Below are 17,923 nucleotides of genomic sequence, written 5' to 3'. Positions count from 1 at the left end.
AATGAAAATGGTCCGATGATGAAAGCTCATGAAATGTAATCAAGTTACCACTGGTACCCCATGACAATGCGTTAGAAAGAAAATTGCTGTGCTCTTTTTTACGATAGCCTCATAGCTGAAGTCGAGATACCAATTGCTCGGCGTATTCCTATTGAGTTGATCAAACGTCGTATCATGGGTCGTATGGAGAATGATGATCATTACCGATAACTTGGCACGTCTGATCACGTGACTTCCTTTCCGCAATAAATTTCGCAAGGTATGCCATGTGTGCCGCAATCGTGGAAGAAAAATGCCCATTTTAGGCTTCTTTTGGCTATTAAAATTCTGTCAATTTGTTAACAACTATTTATTAAGAATATAAACTAGATTCCTAAACCACTTGAATAAAAATCAAAATCATTGCTGATCATATGAAATTTTGCGCCTGAATATCGAAGGAAAGAAAAGACGCCCGTCATGTAGAGTAGTAGAATTCGGCAGCCTTGCCAATTCGATTTAGTACATTATTAATCAAACATGAAAAGTCGAGAGGTTTAAAGAAACTAGCAAACATTTGATAACAAAAATTACAAATTAGTATATACAGTTTAAGTAAGGCCAAGTAAAATAAAAAAACATGTTTCACGTCCGGGTTTTTGAAAAAAAAGAGGGGCCTTTTTATTTTTTATTTTATCGCTAAATTGGTGTAAATAAAGTAATATTCAGATTTCCTTTGACAGCAGCATAACCATCGCGTATACGCGCGCGACGTCAAGCGTGTGCATTGGACCTTGTGCAAAATAATACGCGCTGGTGGACGGCTAGCAGTACGTACGCTTAATTTGTAAAAGGAAATCTGAATATTACAATACCCATGGCATAATTAGAGCTGAGTGTTTTAGCGTATACAATATTGCCTGGAAAATAATTTGTTGTTCTAAAAAAGTGTTGTAAGTTCAGCGATCGAATTCGACGGTATCGCATCGCAAAATGCGATGCAATTTCCATCAACTGCTATGCACTTTTCCAAAATGCATCTAGCTAAAAGTGCTACATACTGCTATGCAAACATGTGTAATGTTGGCCGATACCGATCTGTGAATCGGAGATCTGTGCCGATATGGACTGCATCGGCCTTGAATCTGAATCGGCAGATGAGCTATCAGCTGCCGATCTAGCTTACCGATCTCTGAACTTGACAGTAATAAAAGTACACAATTCTTTAAGCTTACCATTAGCATTACTTTCTTATAAAATGTAACATTACTACTATTTAATGCCAATATATTTCCAAAAAACGTTGTTACCACCGCAAGAATCATGTCGTTTCATACTGTATTTTATAATATTATCCACTCAGTGACAACACTCCCGACTGTACAGTGCGTCCCTGAGAAAAATTTGTAAACACTTTAACACTCGACACGTGAAGTCCCTGCGCCCTTCAATGTCGGGTTTCCCAAGGTGAATTTGAGGGCATGTTATTTTTAGAATCGCGCACATTCTCGCTATTCCTCCTCACACGGACGATTTCATCTCTTAATCTCCATTACACGTGAATTCTTTCTGTAAACAACTCTGCACAACCAATCAGGATGGGAATTCCGCGGTATTCCCCAATACGTCATATGCATAAATTATTCCCGGGGTGCCAGTTGAACCGTCAATGAAGTCATCACCGACCAAAATTTCACGGTAAAAGGGTATCTTTTTAAGCATAGGCCACGTCCCGCGCGGGACGCGAAAAGGGTCTCAATTTTGGTGTTTTCTGGAAAAAGGGTACCTTTTTACAATAGATATGTCGGCGTTTTGGGTTCATGAAAAATCAAAGTCCAGCATTTGACGTCAGCCGCTGTTTTCGTTCCTGATTGTAAACAACTTCTTACTTCCGGGTCTGTAAGTGTAATATATTAGTCTTGTGCCCGGTCTTGGGACATGTAAGGTCAGTGATATGGGTACCTTTGTTTGCACCATGGCTGTGGTCAGTGATTTGGGTATCCTTTTTTAATAGCAGGTCAGTGGTAAGGGTTACCTTTCAGCCCTTGGGCATGTCAGTGTTTTGGGTGAAAAATAAAAGTGTCTGGTCAGTGATGACAACATGCAATGGTATATGAGTGGCACCCCCGGGAAATTATTATAATATCGATGGAGCTGATTTAGCTGCAGGGTCATCGAATCAATTCGCGCAGTGATTCGCCTAACTTGGTACACTACACACGCAAATCAAAGTTGATTCGCGGAGAAGAAAGACGAATAAAACAATCAAGAGAAATGGATTAATGATTAAACTTCCGACAATCGGAGGCACTGAGTGAGTAACGCTGGGACTTGGGGTGTAAAATGGTATTTTATTTGGGTTGATATTGACATGAAAAACCTCTAAAAACGGTCATCATATTACATAGTTACAGGTTTGGGGAATTAAGCTTTGACCGTTAACATTACTGGGGCCCGACTTGAATGAACTTGTACTGGTTGTAGAATAACATTTAAGGAATCTGAATAGGGATCGGATCGGCCCGATCTGCTAATTTTCAGATCGGAGATCGGCAGATCCGATCTTGGGTTGGATCGGCCAACACTAAACATGTGTTTTACATAGCACAAACTGCGATGCAAAAAAATTGACTGAATTCGAACCCTGTGTAAGTTGTATATTAACTAGGTATGCTAGGTGAATTCAAATTTGCCATCAAACTGCATCATATCAAATTAAAGCCCTTTTAAAGCCAAAACTGAAAACATTTTTGTCATGGCACTTTCCGTAACAAAGTTACATCTTGTCAAATATTGACTTTCATCAAAAAGATTCTGCTAGCAAAATTTCCCAAAACAGCATTTAGGGGTGTTTCTAGATCTTAGTCTCATGGCGATAGCAGCTTTTTTTTAAGGAACTGCTATCAAAATCCCTCTAAATTTCCATGAGTGCGACTGGCTCATCACCATAAAAAATCATATATTTGGGTCAAGTGAAGTATAGAAAACATTTATATAGGTTTCCTTCACCGACCTGTTCTTGAAAAAAATTCCAATTTCTATGTAAAAAATATGCAGCATTGTGTTTGGGCCCCGGTCTAGGCGAATTTCGCTGACCAGCAAATGTGTTGACTAAGGTTTGCCTGGGATACTTAACAAGGGCAGGGTATAGAAAGCATCTCTACTTCCTAGACATATTTTTTGAAAACATGAAAAGTTATACGGTAACTGAATTTCAAAAAATAAAAATAAAATTGAAGAAACGGGGAGGGGACGTGGCCAGGCCTTCATTTTTAAGGAGCGCGATTGCGCAGGCGCTCCTACCGCGCACCTCAAAGCATAGTCAGGAGCGTTAATAACAGCGCTCCTTATTCATGTTTAATATTGTTTGAAGAGATAATTAATTTTACTGACGCTCATTTCAGACGAAATGTCAAAAATAATACTGATTACTCCCAGAACTGTATCACATCTAGACTGCGCTGCATTCCTTTTTTTTAATTTTTTAATTTTTATAAACAATTCAATGAATTCATACGTTTCCATGCATGAAACCATTTAAAATCTATGACGAAACACATCACATCTCTAGTGACTGCCCTGCCCAGAGAAAAAAGGACTGCGGTAGTTGGATATGACCTGTGTGACCCACCATATCTTAACACATAGACTCAACCTCTTTCATCTCAAATCTGAGATGAATGTTAATGAAGTAAAAATCAATGTGGGTGGTAAATCTTAACCAATAACAGATAGGCAAGCATACATGTTTATGCATTAGCCCAACCCACTGTGTTCACTGAACCCAACCCACGTGGGGTAGCTCTATTCAGATTTCATTTGACAGCTTAACCATCACAGATAATATCGTGCGCTTGTGACGTCAAGCGTACTATACATTGTATTGGACCTTGTGCAAGTAATACTGCGATGGACGGCTATTCAAACGGCTTAATTGGTAAAAACCACAGGATATGTGCATAAACAGCCAAGATTGCATTTTTAATGAGGTAACATCATACCCACTATAGAGTGCATAGTTCATATTCGAAATACAGTAGACCAGTTTTCTCATGGATATCTGAGCTGTTGAATCAGAACAGGAATGATGACTTTTCCATGGTCAGGTCAGAGAGATTAATTTAGGGAATGATAAATTAAACTGGTCTACTACAGTAGACTATATCACATCAGCCAATCTGAATACCGATCTGTTGAAAGAGCATGCTAGTTATTAGTTAAGGTTCTGCGAACGGAATAGCGTGACAATCAACTTGAGACCCAAATCATATCGGGTCATTGGGTCATCTCATTATTGTTCCGAAAATACTAGTGCGAAGTTCGTTTCTCCATTAGAACGATACGCAGTGCTCGGAAGCATGGTTCGGAGATCGCACATACGGCCATTTTCTTTTCAATCTGTGGCGTGCTTTGAAGATCGGTCAATGTAATAATAATGGCTGGGGCTGGGCACAGATATTGCTGTGGAAATTCTGAATTGCACAGTAAATATTGTTAAAACAAGTGAGATTTAAACTTAAAAAGGACTGATTTTTGGTGATGTTAAAAACCACCGGTACGTAATATTATCGCCGGTCTGTTGGCCCTGTTGGATTCCATTGGCTATTTGTATTTTTTAGCACCTTTCATCATGTTCATCAAATTGAGCTCCTCGAAAATCGCAGGAGAGTGAGTTTGAGGAGCTCGATCGAGCTCCTCAACAAAACCAGGAGTGTGATTGATCGAGCTCCACCAAATTTTAAACGTGAAGGCCTGCGTGGCGCGTGAAACATGACACACATGTGGTCATGTGTCATATGGTGGGGCACATTAACCTATATTAGCAAGGGCAGGGTATAGAAAGCATCTCTACTTCCTAGACATATTTTTTGAAAACATGAAAAGTTAAAACTGAATTTCAAAAAATAAAAATAAAATTGAAGAAACGGGGAGGGGACGTGAAACACGACACACGTTTATTTTTTTTATTTGGCCTAATGTCACCAAATATGCAGATATCGCTATAATATTCAGCGCAGCGATCGCCCATCCATGATCCGATTGATCACTTTTAGCCTTTTGCCCTTGGCTTTATTCCCCGCGCCAGGCCTGACCATCCATCATGCCAACTGTATATTTTTGTACCAAATTCATGAATTTCAGCAGACAGCACTGCCAACATTGCCAAGTTGTCCATACGTATTCTCATGTTTTTAGTCCAGCCTGATCGATATAGTAGTGTCCAAATTTATTCGTTGACAAACATCGTTGTGATTCTATAATTCATAGCTATAGGCCTGCACAACTAAATTGCCAATACCCTCACTGTCGTGACTATTTTGGTGATAATCGCGACTACTACATCACATCATCACATGTCATTGCCATTTGAATTGGCGACTATTCAGCGAAAGTTCAACAAGCAACAAAATAGGTTTTCATTAATAATAATCATGATAAAATAAGTAAAGACAGGGTCTAAAAGTGCTAAAAATTGTCCAAGAACTTGTGCTATCGCCTAAAATCTTTGTGAAAGTTTAACCTATTACTTTTATTGGCAGTTAGAATTAAGTAAAGGAATAGCATTGATTAGTGTGCTTGAACTTCCAAGTAAATTTTGACCTTTGATGCTATAGTCACCAATAAATCGTAGTTGACTAAAAAAGCCTATGTCGTGCAGCTCTAAATTCAACATGCTAAAATTAAAAATGTGGTGCGTCATTGTTTTCTGTCAAAGTGTAATGAAAACGGAGAAAGAAAAGTGCGAAGCAAAATATGTTAAGGGTACTACACCCCTGGCCAATTTTGTGCCTATTATTGCATTTTTCTCAAAAATTATAGCGCATAGGTGACAAGTAAGATATGTATATTCAATGTGCTATAATTTTTGAGAAAAATGCACAAATAGGCACAAAATTGGCCAGGGGTGTAGTACCCCCTTAAAGAGATTGTGATTTCCAAACGCATCAAACGTACGTGGACTGGAATCTATTCAAAATCCCATCACAGGAGAGTGGTTTTGAAATGATTCCATGTATGTTCGATATGTACATTTGGAAATCACAATCTCTCTATTGACATTGTGTCTTGGAAAAACAATGAGAGAGAGAGCAAGATTAATGAATCACTCGGAGAGAAAAGTTTAAATATTTCTGTTCCCTCACCCATTTGAATAGCAGAGGCAGAACAAATAATTATTGCTGGACCCATGATGTGCAAATTATAAACATTTTAATTTTGTTTGTTTTTCTTGCTATCTTTCAGCTTTTGTCTTTAAATTGTCAGTAACGACTATCCTTGTGCTACCAAGATGCCCAGGGAAGACAAAGCAACCTGGAAGTCCAACTACTTCCTCAAGATCATCGTAAGTCATAACATTGTGAAAATTTTGTGAATAAGAAAAAGTAGAGCCAGTCGATTGGATTTTGTAAGAACCAGGAATTGTAAGTTCTTTTCAAATTCTGGCATGTAATATGAGATAATTGAATTTCAGATAATTCTGCCATGAGACCTCCAGTCAGTGGCACTAGCTTTGAAGTTCAGCGTGTGCTGCATTGGCTTAGAGTTGTTTATTGCGTGTACATATATGTGCCACAAGTATAAGTAACGCTAAACTAACACAATAGAACACACTATCATCAAAGCTAATGCTGCTGACTGGAGTGGAGATAAAGACTGTTAAAGCTTCCTGTCATTACATGTTACTAGAACCAGGAGCTGTTTTATGGTAACCAGTGGTGGGCATAGCATACATAGAGTCGAGAGCCAGCCTGCTTATTTTGCCTCTGATTATGAAAGAAAACTGGGAGAGGGGGGCTTGGAGAGCATTTTCTTATCAAATTGAAGTGGATAATGATGATTATTATTAAAAGCATGCCACAGGAGTTCAAGATTGTTGCAGTTTCTGGGTGATGATTTTGCAATTGTAGGTTTCTTAGCAAACACATTCGAATGGTGTTGAATTTGCGGGCCTATGTCAAACTGTGAAATGTGTGAAAATATTTTTTAGCAACGCTGTAAATTAATTTGATCCAAATTGATTTGTCTCTAGAGATGAAACTCATTCATACTACAAGCTGCAATTGGATGTAAGATCTAAAATTCAGTGTGCAGGTAATTTGATGTAATTTGTTTTATTTCTCCTTTCCAGCAACTCTTTGATGAGTTTCCAAAATGTTTCATCGTCAACGTAGACAATGTCGGCTCCAAACAGATGCAGTCCATCAGAATGGCTCTTCGTGGCCATGGAAGTAAGCATTTTATAGTTCTGCTTATAATTAAGCGAAAAAACGTAACATTGTGTATTGATTAACGGCTTGCATGCACTTGGCTCATTGCTTAAATGCAAACTGGCACATCTTAACCAGGGCGTAAATCAGTTTCCCGAATAATTTTTGCCAGTTATATAAGCTGAGTAAACTTTATTAGCCAAGTCAAGTCAGTTAGTACCTGCAATCCTGCATCAGATTTTCAACAAAAGTCTCATTTGAATGAATTTTATTTTATTTTCCCTGAACTAGGCGGAATTAAAAACATATCAATATTGGAGACTTTAACTTTGAATCGACCAAATCTGTTGACAATAGTTTATGATGTGACTAAGAATTGATTTGCGGTTTCTAATCCCGCTCTGCTTCATACATTCTTGTCAGCTATGGCACTAGTTAGTGGTGATGATGATAATTGATGTGTGCGATTTCAGTGTATTACAATGCTATTGCCAGAAATGGCAGAACCCAGTAGTGTTGACATTGGTCATGTGCAAAATATTGCCTTTGTAGGCTGTCTGAACCACAAAAGAGATGTATTTATAATTAGGTAGGTCCAATAGCCAGCTATGATTTTGTTTATAAATAATGCTTGTTCAAAGTAAAATAAGCAACCTGCCAAACATTTATTGTAATTCACTTTTTGTTAAATATCAGTTCCTGAATATTTAGTAGTCCAGTAGAGTATGAAATACTTGGGTGAAAATTTCCAATGATCTGTAAAATGTTCAAACATGTGATTCAAATATATTAATATTTAATTTTGTAATGGGTGTTCATACAAGGTCTATGAATAATTGGAAAATATTGTGTTCCCCAATCCTGGGAAACTTATCACTTTCAGGTCACAACAGTACAGTGCCTTACAGTGCATTTTACTTAATTTGACCAGTGACTGGCCTACTTTGAGTTCCAGTAAAAGTAACTATAGTTTATATTTGATATCTGATGGTCTCTTTTTGTTCATTTACTTCAGCTCTGCTGATGGGTAAGAACACCATGATGCGCAAGGCCATCCGTGGACATCTGGACAGCAACCCTCATCTTGAAAAGTAAGAATTTATTTTAAAAGAATAACTTGCATGCAACTTAATTGAAACAAATTTCAGATGAAAAAAACAATGACCAAATAGTGGGATTAAGTTTGGATGCATGTGTTACTGAATCACCAATTACAATTCGCCAGCGAAGTGTTACGTGTAATCCGATTATCACTGTGTCAACTGGATCACGCTTTTGAGTTCTGCACCATGATCGGAATGATCGCAACACAGTCTATGGCATGTACTATCAATTACAAAAGGTGCATGATCCAGTTACCAGGGAGTTGTGTAATCACTTCGCTGGCGAATAAGCATCTAGGTAAAATTACAAAATATTGTTGTTCAAAAGAAATTGAGAACCGGCACTATAATCTCAAAATCAACAATAGTTGAGTCAACTTTATGGATGATCCTCAAGTGGTTATGAAGAAGAATTTTATGTGTGATTCCAATATTGTAACAATGCTATTGCCAGAAATGGCAGAACCCAGTAGCATTAATATTGGTTGTGTGTACAAACAATGGCCTCATTTGAGGCAGTCTGAACCACTGGTCAGCTTGGCAAAATTCTTACTTTCAAATGTCATACATTTTTGTGTATGTTAAAACACAAACTTAAAGGTACGGTACCAGAAAAACTTTGATTGCAATGTAGTTTGACTTAGATAATACTAGTTTATCTAATCCACCATACGACAAGAGGAATTCTTGCCGAAGTTGTGCTTGATTTTTACAACACTTTGAGCATTTCGGAAATTACATTATCCCTGTGTAAACTTTAAGGGCTATAAACTTACGTTTGAGCAAATTTAATTGATTTCGAACACGCAAATCTGTACAAAAGGATGCACTTATCGGCTGCTACATTGTCTCAATCAATCTTGATTCTTGCCAATCAACTTCTGGGTAAAGTACAAAAGTTTGCGAGAATCAACTTTGATTCACGCAAATCTGTTGGCAAGAATCGATTCTCGGATTCTCCCTGAAACTCTGACCCTGCGCATGCTTATTGCAGACAAACAGACACGGCATGTAAGTTGATATGTGCTGCTTTTTAGCATTTTGATGTGATCATGTGTAGGCTCGCTTGATTAGATCAGATGAAACTTTTCACTCTGTATTTACTTTCTTTACACCTCAGGTTGTTGCCTCACATCAAGGGTAATGTTGGTTTTGTGTTCACCAAAGAAGAGCTGACTGACGTCAGAGGCATGATCCTTGAAAACAGGGTAAGTTGATATTCCCCGGATGATCTAATCTTTTGAAATGGTGTAGAGAGTATTTGAAAGCTTCCCTAATTGCCCTCAAGAAAAGCTTTTAGGTGAATTGTTCAGACAAATGAGCAAGTCAAATCAATAAGAAATGATAGATAGAAATTATAAAATTTACTCCCATTCATGGTGAAGACCTGTCGATGAGCGGAGCGATAGTTACTCTCGTTCTTTTAAATGACGAACGGACCTTGCATTGTGTGGCAAACCAGTTGGATAACCCAAAATGCAGCTAATATCACCACTGGGGTCTATGATGTATCGTGTATTATACATCGTGTGCAGGGAACTTGAGCTAGAATGTAAGAAAAAAATCTTTAAGTGTATAATCTGTATGGTTACTGTATATCTAACAAGAAACTTTATTCAAGATTAACAACTCCTTAAGGAGTACAAGGTACACAGCAAAGCAAATTAAATAAGATGTCAATTGTTTTTGGTGGCACCACCCACATCAAAATCACTGCATCATTTTGCAATACATGTTTTTAAAAAAGTTCACATTTTCTGTTGTTACCGTACCACGTTTCAAGTTGATTAATTTCAAACATTGTGTTTCGTCAGGTTGCTGCTCCTGCTAAGGCCGGTGCCATCGCCCCTGTTGATGTGTTCATTGACGCTCAGAACACTGGTCTTGGTCCAGAGAAGACGTCCTTCTTCCAGGCTCTGTCCATTCCAACTAAGATTGCCAGAGGCACCATTGAAATCTTGGTAAGCTCGTCTGCTTAATTGTTATTATTCTCTTGATTGATTCATGTTCAATACATCAACTTATTGCGCAGTTTACCATTGCCATAATTAATTCTCGGACACATGCGTACACTTTGCAGATGCTTGGACTGTTGCGACCGGCTGCTTAGTTAGAACATTGTGTAGCGTTATTGGTTTAATTTTTTGCAAGTTGTGCATAGTTTACTTATCATATGCTTTGGAATGCTTGAAGCCATTCTGAAGCGAGTTACCCAAGTGAACCTGTATTTTCATATTACGCTTAATATTTGTATCTTTTGTCTTCAAACAGAACAAAGTGCATTTGATCAAGTTGAATGAGAAAGTAGGTGCCTCAGAAGCGACGCTCCTTAACATGTTGAAAATCTCCCCCTTCTCATATGGTCTCAAAATCCTTCAAGGTGAGTAGTATTCTGCACTGACTTGGTTGAGTTTGATCCGTCAGAAATGCATTGTGTTTGACAGTCGGTTTCATTGACGGGGAGGAAGCTCTTGCATGGTGTGAAAAATGTTATATTGTTGGAAATTAAGCAAAAATGTGATCCGAGAATTACATCTTGTTGTAGTAAAGAGGACCTTGTGATAGTGGTGATGAAAGTTGAATTTGCCAGACCAGTGTGTTTCCAGTGCTATTGCCAGAAATGGCAGAACCCAGTAGTGCTGACATTGGTGCTGCGCATAAACTTGCCTTTAATGGGCTGTCTGAACCATCTCAATCATCCTCGATGATCATCAAGATATAAAAAGAGTAAGCAAACGTCTAAGGCAATCATGTTTACATCAATGGTGATGCGGATCTGACAACTTGCTTGGGTTTCAAACTACATGTAATTATATATTCACATAAATTGTCAGCCTCGTCACATACAGATCTGTTTAATACAGTACCATTACCAACTTTCAAGTGTCTTCCTCGTAAATACCCTGTGGAGGAAATTTACTTGAGCAATTTTGTAACATGTTAGTTAACTTATAGCTCTGTATGTGAAACGATTGTGTTGTGTCAAATAGATCAGTATGTGATGTGACGGACAAAATAAAATAACATTTTAAAGGTGACCAACTCCATCCCCATCTGTATTGAATGAGAAGAGGGTCAAAATATATTGATGTAGAATCGTAATCAGAAAGTTTGAAAATACCCATTGAAAATGTCCATGGCTCCATCAATCTGAACCCCTGGGCCCGAACACAGATGACTTCCACTGCACCTCTGCCCAAGATAGTGTTAAAACGAGCACTTGCCCCATTACCCTGTTACAATCCTGTAACTTTTTTCATTCAAACCTCGCAACCAAAGTGCAGGAAATAGTGGCAGTACATCTGGTCATTATCGCTTGATATATTAATGGAACTCATTCGTAGGTCCTCCAGTTAATTTTTGTGTGAATGTTGCTCATTTATTTTGCAGTGTTTGACCAAGGCACCGTCTTTGAGCCATCTATCTTGGACATCACAGATGCGGATCTGTTGAAAACGGTTATGGAAGTAAGTATACAGTATCCGCGGGTGACAAAGTCCCCAAATTTGGTGTAAAAATTAAGCAAAAATGTGATCCAAAATCTTTGTCCACATAACTGTCTTGTTGTAGTAAAGAGGACCTTGTGATGGTGGTGATGAAAGATTGAATTTGCCAGACCAGTGTGTTTCCAGTGCTATTGCCAGAAATGGCAGAACCCAGTAGTGCTGACATTGGTGCTGCGCATAAACTTGCCTTTAATGGGCTGTCTGAACCATCTCAAGGGGACCCACACCTCACATCTTTATTGAACGAGAAGAGAAGTGCTGACTAACTGTTTCATATGACGTCTCATGTCGCCTCATCTGTACACTTCCTCCATCCGGCTACCTTTTTATACTGGTCTGACTTTCATCCAGCCTAAGTGCGATGTGAATTGTGAATGATCTTGAAAGGAAGTTTTTTTAATCCCTTTAGTTTTCATGCTCAGAAGCATTGGAAGGACATGGGTTTTTACAGCACCAAGTTAATTCTCTATATCATCTTTTAAGATGTATTTTGTATGAATATGGTTTTCCGAATCAGAAAAGTAGCATCCTTGGATGATGGCCCAGTCCATTAAAGACGACAAACGATGTCCTTAAACAATTTCGGAAATGGTGAAATAGGCTGTGGATGTGGCTTATTATGTATTTTGTTGTTCATCAAGCAAAAAACATTGTTTCTGGTCCTCTATCACAGATAATGATTGGTACCGGTAGCCTATTACACAGTTAACCTTAATGTACTTTTTACTTTTCTCTTTCAGGCTATTCGTAACCTTGCTAGTGTGAGTCTTCAAATTGGCTACCCAACATCCGCTAGTGTGCCTCATTCCATCATGAATGGATTCAAGAATGTCCTCGCCATAGCTGTAGCAACCGAGATTGACTTCAAGGAAGCTGAGCAGGTACGGCAACAATACCAACATTATATAGTACCAAAAAAGGAAATTTTGTTGGGATGTTTAAATAAAACAAAACATTAATACAAAAATAGATAGCAATTAAAATTGAAAATCAAAATGTGAAAATCAAAATAATTGATGGGACTTTGGGAAATCTGAAAAATTGGGTGGGATCTTAGTAAAATATCATGTAGTTTGTTTGTAGGAAGATGTATTCTGATAAAAAATGTAGTCTGGAAAGTTATCTTTGAAAAATGTAACAAAAAACATTGAAAATGTGGAAAAGGTTGGACTGTAATGCTTAATAATTATATTTTCTATTGTTTTTAAGGGGGGTGCTACACCCCTGTGGTAAATTTGTGACTATTTTTGCATTTTTCTCAAAAAATAATAACACACCGGTAACAAAATTTATGTATATTATTGGGGCAAGGAATATAATTACTACACTGAAATTTCAGTGACTCAAGACAAACGATTCAGTATATATGACAGGAAATGAGGTACATCCTAGCGGTACCTCTTTTCTTATCATAAATAACAAACCGCTTGTTGAGTCACTGAAATTCCAGTATAGTAATTGGATTCCTTGCCCCTATAATATACATAACTTTTGTTACCACTGTGTTATTAGTTTTTGAGAAAAATGCAAAAATAGACACAAATTTATCGAGGGGTGTAGTACCCCTTAACAGCAATATATTCAAAGCTTAGAAATTTATCACCAGCTCTCAGTAAATTTATCACCAGCTCTCAGTAAATTTATCTATGCTTCTCATTTTGTACTCCCAACAGGCTAAAGCCATTCTTTCCGATCCAGAAGCTTTTGCAGCGGCTGCAGCAGCAGCTGCGGCAGCCGCCCCAGCAGCGGAAGAGAAGAAGGAGGAGGAAGCGGCTAAGAAGGAGGAGTCTGAAGAAGAATCAGATGATGATATGGGCTTTGGTCTCTTTGACTAAAAATCGTCTCATCTTGGCTGTGCATCTTGTAGATGAATAATGCTCAAGTTTTCAGTGGACTTATACTGCATAGACACATCTCTATGTTTGTCAACTATTAAATATATTGACTGGCTAGGATTACAGCAAGCCTAATAATAAGTATCTACTCTGTGTGTGGCATCTTGATGCCTATACATAATTATGGCAAACCAAGAATATCATACCATTGATGTTGGCTTGAAGCATTCATTTTTCATCATTGGCTTGAAGCGTTAATTTTGCTGTAACATTGACGAAGGCTAGGCTTTTTGATTCTTGGTGCAGTGTTTGCATTGTAAAACAATCCTGAAGGAACATCTTATTTATTAAAATTAATTTCAGGTTTTAGTTTATATTCTACAAGATGCATTTAACATAATTATGCCAACAATATGAAACATCAAACATATTGTAAGCTCATCAAAGGGGTGGTATGCAAATAAAATGATGATGACACATCAATTATGATACATGTAATTAGCGTTTTATTTGGTTGTCTTAATATTGTGCTGATTTTACCTCCTATTTGAACATCCAGAGATGAATGAAAATTAGTATTTTGACCCATGACCATCAAGAGACCCTCAAAATAACCACATTATAGTTTGATTAGCTCGTAATTGGCGGGAATTGTTAGGTTTTGATCACTACGCCTAAAAGTAGACCCAGTGATTTTGTTGACCTGTCTGGTCTATATTGTGTGTGTTAAATAAAGTACAGGGCTTAAATAATAATTTGTGATACTGGTACTTCTGGCGAGTTGTCACAAGACAGTTTTCAAATTAAAATATATCAATATTAACCTGCCGATTACGAGCTGATCAAACTATAGATTGTACAGGGTTTGTTCCAATTTTATAGTCACAAACAGACGGATCAGTCAAGTGTGCATGTGTATGCGACCTTTGAACCTAGTGCAATACTAGGTTCACTGCCATCCAAAGAACACTGGTCATGATTCAAAGGGCCGGTTCATCTTTATACATGTTTCGACCCCAAGCAATATAAAACAATTGAAATGCCAGCCATGCTAGTGGACAGTGCTAAGATAAAATCTGCACAAAAAGTAACGCGGTCAGCTGTTACGAATACGCCTATAGATTCAGAACTAATAATTGTTTTCACAATATTTCGACATAAAAGAAGGATGATTTATCATGTTTATTTACGCGCATTTTTATACCCCAATTGTCCAATATTGTTCATTATAATTTTATATCAATATTGACAATACAGCAGTGTTTTGAAAGAAAAAAATACCCCAATTTAAAAGTTGCAGTTATTTGTATTGATTTGAAGTAAGTGCAAAGATAATGGCGGGCTTTACATGTTTACAGTGCTGGCATTATAACCATTGATCGCTGTAAACTGCAACTTTTAAATTAAGGTATTTTTCTGTAAAAGAACTACTGTGTTGGGAATATTGAACGACATTTGACGAATGGGGTATCAAAATGCGTGTAAATAAATCATCCTTTTCGCTATGTTGAAATATTGTGAAAACAATTATTAGTTCTGAATCTATAGGCGTATTTATAACAGCAGAGTTACTTTTTGTGCAGACTTTAGTTTAAGATGAGAGGGCAGGTCCCTGGATTGATTCCACTACCAATTCATACCTATCGCATGTTTTATTGTATTATCATGCGTGAGGACTCTTGTCATGAGTGACTTGGTATTACATGACCTTTATTAAAGCTTGAATAATCTATGCACCAAGTGTGTGTTATTCAATCAATTTCTGTTCTGGAAATAGATTATTTCCAGTTATTTTTGAATGCGTCAACTGTCAAGAACTGAGACACAAAATAGGAAAAATATTGGGGGCGTCCTCATTCATATGAATGGTCAAAATAGTGATTGTCGGCTTTCATCCCAGCTATAAACACTTTAAGAACATATCATTTGATTTATAAAGTTTACTTCGAGGACTGTTAAATATGAAAACTTTAAAATATCAAATTTTAATAATTTTTAATAAAATTTGTAATATATCCCGAATTTAAAGGACATTCCTCGTATTCAGGTGTGGTGTACTCTCAGCTAGCTCCCACAAAAAATACTTTGCAAACGCGTAAAATGCTAATATCCGATCCCTTAAGTGTTTTCTTCTGTAGAGAGCAAATCTTTGACGTGCATTAAAAGTGCTATCTTCAGTAGAAAGCACGTCATGCATTAAAAGTGCTATCTTCAGTAGAAAGCAAGTTGTGCATTCAGTGTTATCTTCAGTAAAAACCTAAAACTTTGATGTGTATTAAAAGTGCTCTTCAGTAGAAAGCAAGTCGTGCATTAAGTGTTATCTTCAGTAAAAACCTAAAACTTTGATGTGTAATAAAAGTGCTATCTTCAGTAACTAAGCAAATCTTTGATGTACATTAAAAGTGTTATTTTAAGTAGAAAGCATATCTTTGACGTGCATCAAAAGTGCTATCTTCAGTAGATAGTAAATCTTTGACGTGCATGAAAAGTGCTATCTTCAGTAGAAAGCAAGTCGCGCATTAACCCTAACAGGACCAAGTACTACAAAATACTACTTGATAATGATATGTGCTGTTCGTGCGTGCATCCCATGTGGTGTGATGACACAATCGCCCAAAGTGATATATAGGCACAGTTTCGCTGGCCAGCGAAGCCTGTGGCAAGGTGTCGCCGACCCAGTGCTTGGTATGCGAGGGGTCTCGGGTTCGAATCCCACCCAGAGCAAACAATTCCTTTCTTCTTTCCCTGCCCATCGTGAAAAAGCCCGGTGGGGGTTAGGGTTAGGTTACCACTATCGAAACTCAATATATAGGCTCAATTAACCCTAACAGGACCAAGTACTACAAAATACTACTTGATATATGCGATGTTTGTGCGTGCATCCCACGTGGTGTGATGACACAATCGCCCTAAGTGATATATAGGCACGGTTTCGCTGGCCAGCGAAGCCCAAGACCAGTGGCAAGGTGTCGCCGACCCAGTGCTTGGCGAGCGAGGGGTCTCTGGTTTGAATCCCACCCAGAGCAAACAACTTCTTTCTTTCTTTTCTCTCTTCTTTATTCCTTCCTTCTTTCCCTTCCCATCACGAAAAAGCCCGGTGGGGGTTAGGGTTAGAAGTGCTATCTTTCGTAGAAAGTTGTCGTCAGTAAAAAGCAAATCTTTGACGTGGATGAAAAGTGTTCTTTTCAGTAGAAAGTAAATCTCTGACATGCATTAAAAATGGTAACTTCAGTAGAAAGCTGAATCTTTAATGAGAAAAAAAAATGCTATCTTCAGTAGAAAGATAATCTTTGACGTGCATTAAAAGTGCTATCTTCAGTAGAAAGCAAGTTGAGGATTAAAAGTGCTATCTTCAGTAGAAAGCAAATCTTTGACATGCATTAAGTCGTTTCGTCAGTAGAAAGCAAATCTTTGACGTGGATGAAAGTGTTATCTTCAGTAGAGAGAAAATCTTTGACGTGTATTAAAAGTGTTATCTTCAGAAGGAAGTAAATCTTTGATATGCAATAAAAGTGCTCAGTAGAAAGCTAAATCTGTAACATGCATTAAAAATGCTATCTTCAGTAGAAAGCTAAATCTTTGACGTGCATTAAAAATACTATCTTCAATAGAAAGCAAATCTTTGACGTGCATTAAAAGTGTTATCTTCAGTAGATTAAATCTTTGACGAGCATTAAAAGTGCTATCTTCAGTAGAAAGCTAATCTGACGTACATTAAAAATGCTATCTTCAGTAGAAAGCTAATCTTTGACATGCATTAAAAATGCTATCTTCAGTAGAAAGCAAATCTTTGACGTACATTAAAAGTTTTCTTTTCAGTAGAAAGTAAATCTCTGACGTGCATTAAAAATGCTATCTTCAGTAGAAAGCCGATCTTTGACGTGCATTAAAAATGATATCTTCAGTAGAAAGCTAAATCTTTGACGTGCATTAAAAGTACTATCTTCAGTAGAAAGCAAATCTTTGACGTGCATTAAAAGTGCTATCTTCAGTAGAAAGCAAATCTTTGATGTATATGTGCACTAAAAGTTCTTTTCAGTAGAAAGTAAATCTTTGACGTACATTAAAAGTGTTATCTTCAGTAGAAAGCTAATCTTTGACATACATTAAAAATGCTATCTTCAGTAGAAAGCTAATCTTTGGCATGCATTAAAAATGCTATCTTCAGTAGAAAGCAAATCTTTGACGTACATTAAAAATGCTATCTTCAGTAGAAAGCTAAATCTTTGACGTGCATTAAAAGTGCTATCTTCAGTAGAAAGCAAATCTTTGATGTGCATTAAAAGTGTTAT

The 17,923-nt window shown here is 37.5% G+C and overlaps 1 protein-coding gene across 1 annotated transcript; it reads left to right on the top strand.

Annotated features, from left to right (window-relative positions):
* The first annotated feature begins 207 nt into the window (after nucleotides 1–207).
* Nucleotides 208–14,129, top strand: LOC140150744 (large ribosomal subunit protein uL10-like). Its single transcript, XM_072172843.1, has 10 exons — nucleotides 208–259; nucleotides 6,223–6,322; nucleotides 7,109–7,208; nucleotides 8,203–8,278; nucleotides 9,411–9,498; nucleotides 10,105–10,251; nucleotides 10,562–10,670; nucleotides 11,681–11,757; nucleotides 12,537–12,677; nucleotides 13,470–14,129. Exons 2-10 carry the CDS (start codon nucleotides 6,269–6,271, stop codon nucleotides 13,629–13,631), a joined length of 954 nt encoding a protein of 317 aa, XP_072028944.1. The 5' UTR covers nucleotides 208–259; nucleotides 6,223–6,268; the 3' UTR covers nucleotides 13,632–14,129.
* The last annotated feature ends 3,794 nt before the right edge of the window (nucleotides 14,130–17,923 follow it).

This window comes from Amphiura filiformis, chromosome 4, assembly GCF_039555335.1.
Source record: "Amphiura filiformis chromosome 4, Afil_fr2py, whole genome shotgun sequence".
Taxonomy (NCBI): domain Eukaryota; kingdom Metazoa; phylum Echinodermata; class Ophiuroidea; order Amphilepidida; family Amphiuridae; genus Amphiura; species Amphiura filiformis.
This window is presented reverse-complemented; position numbering and strand designations above follow the sequence as displayed.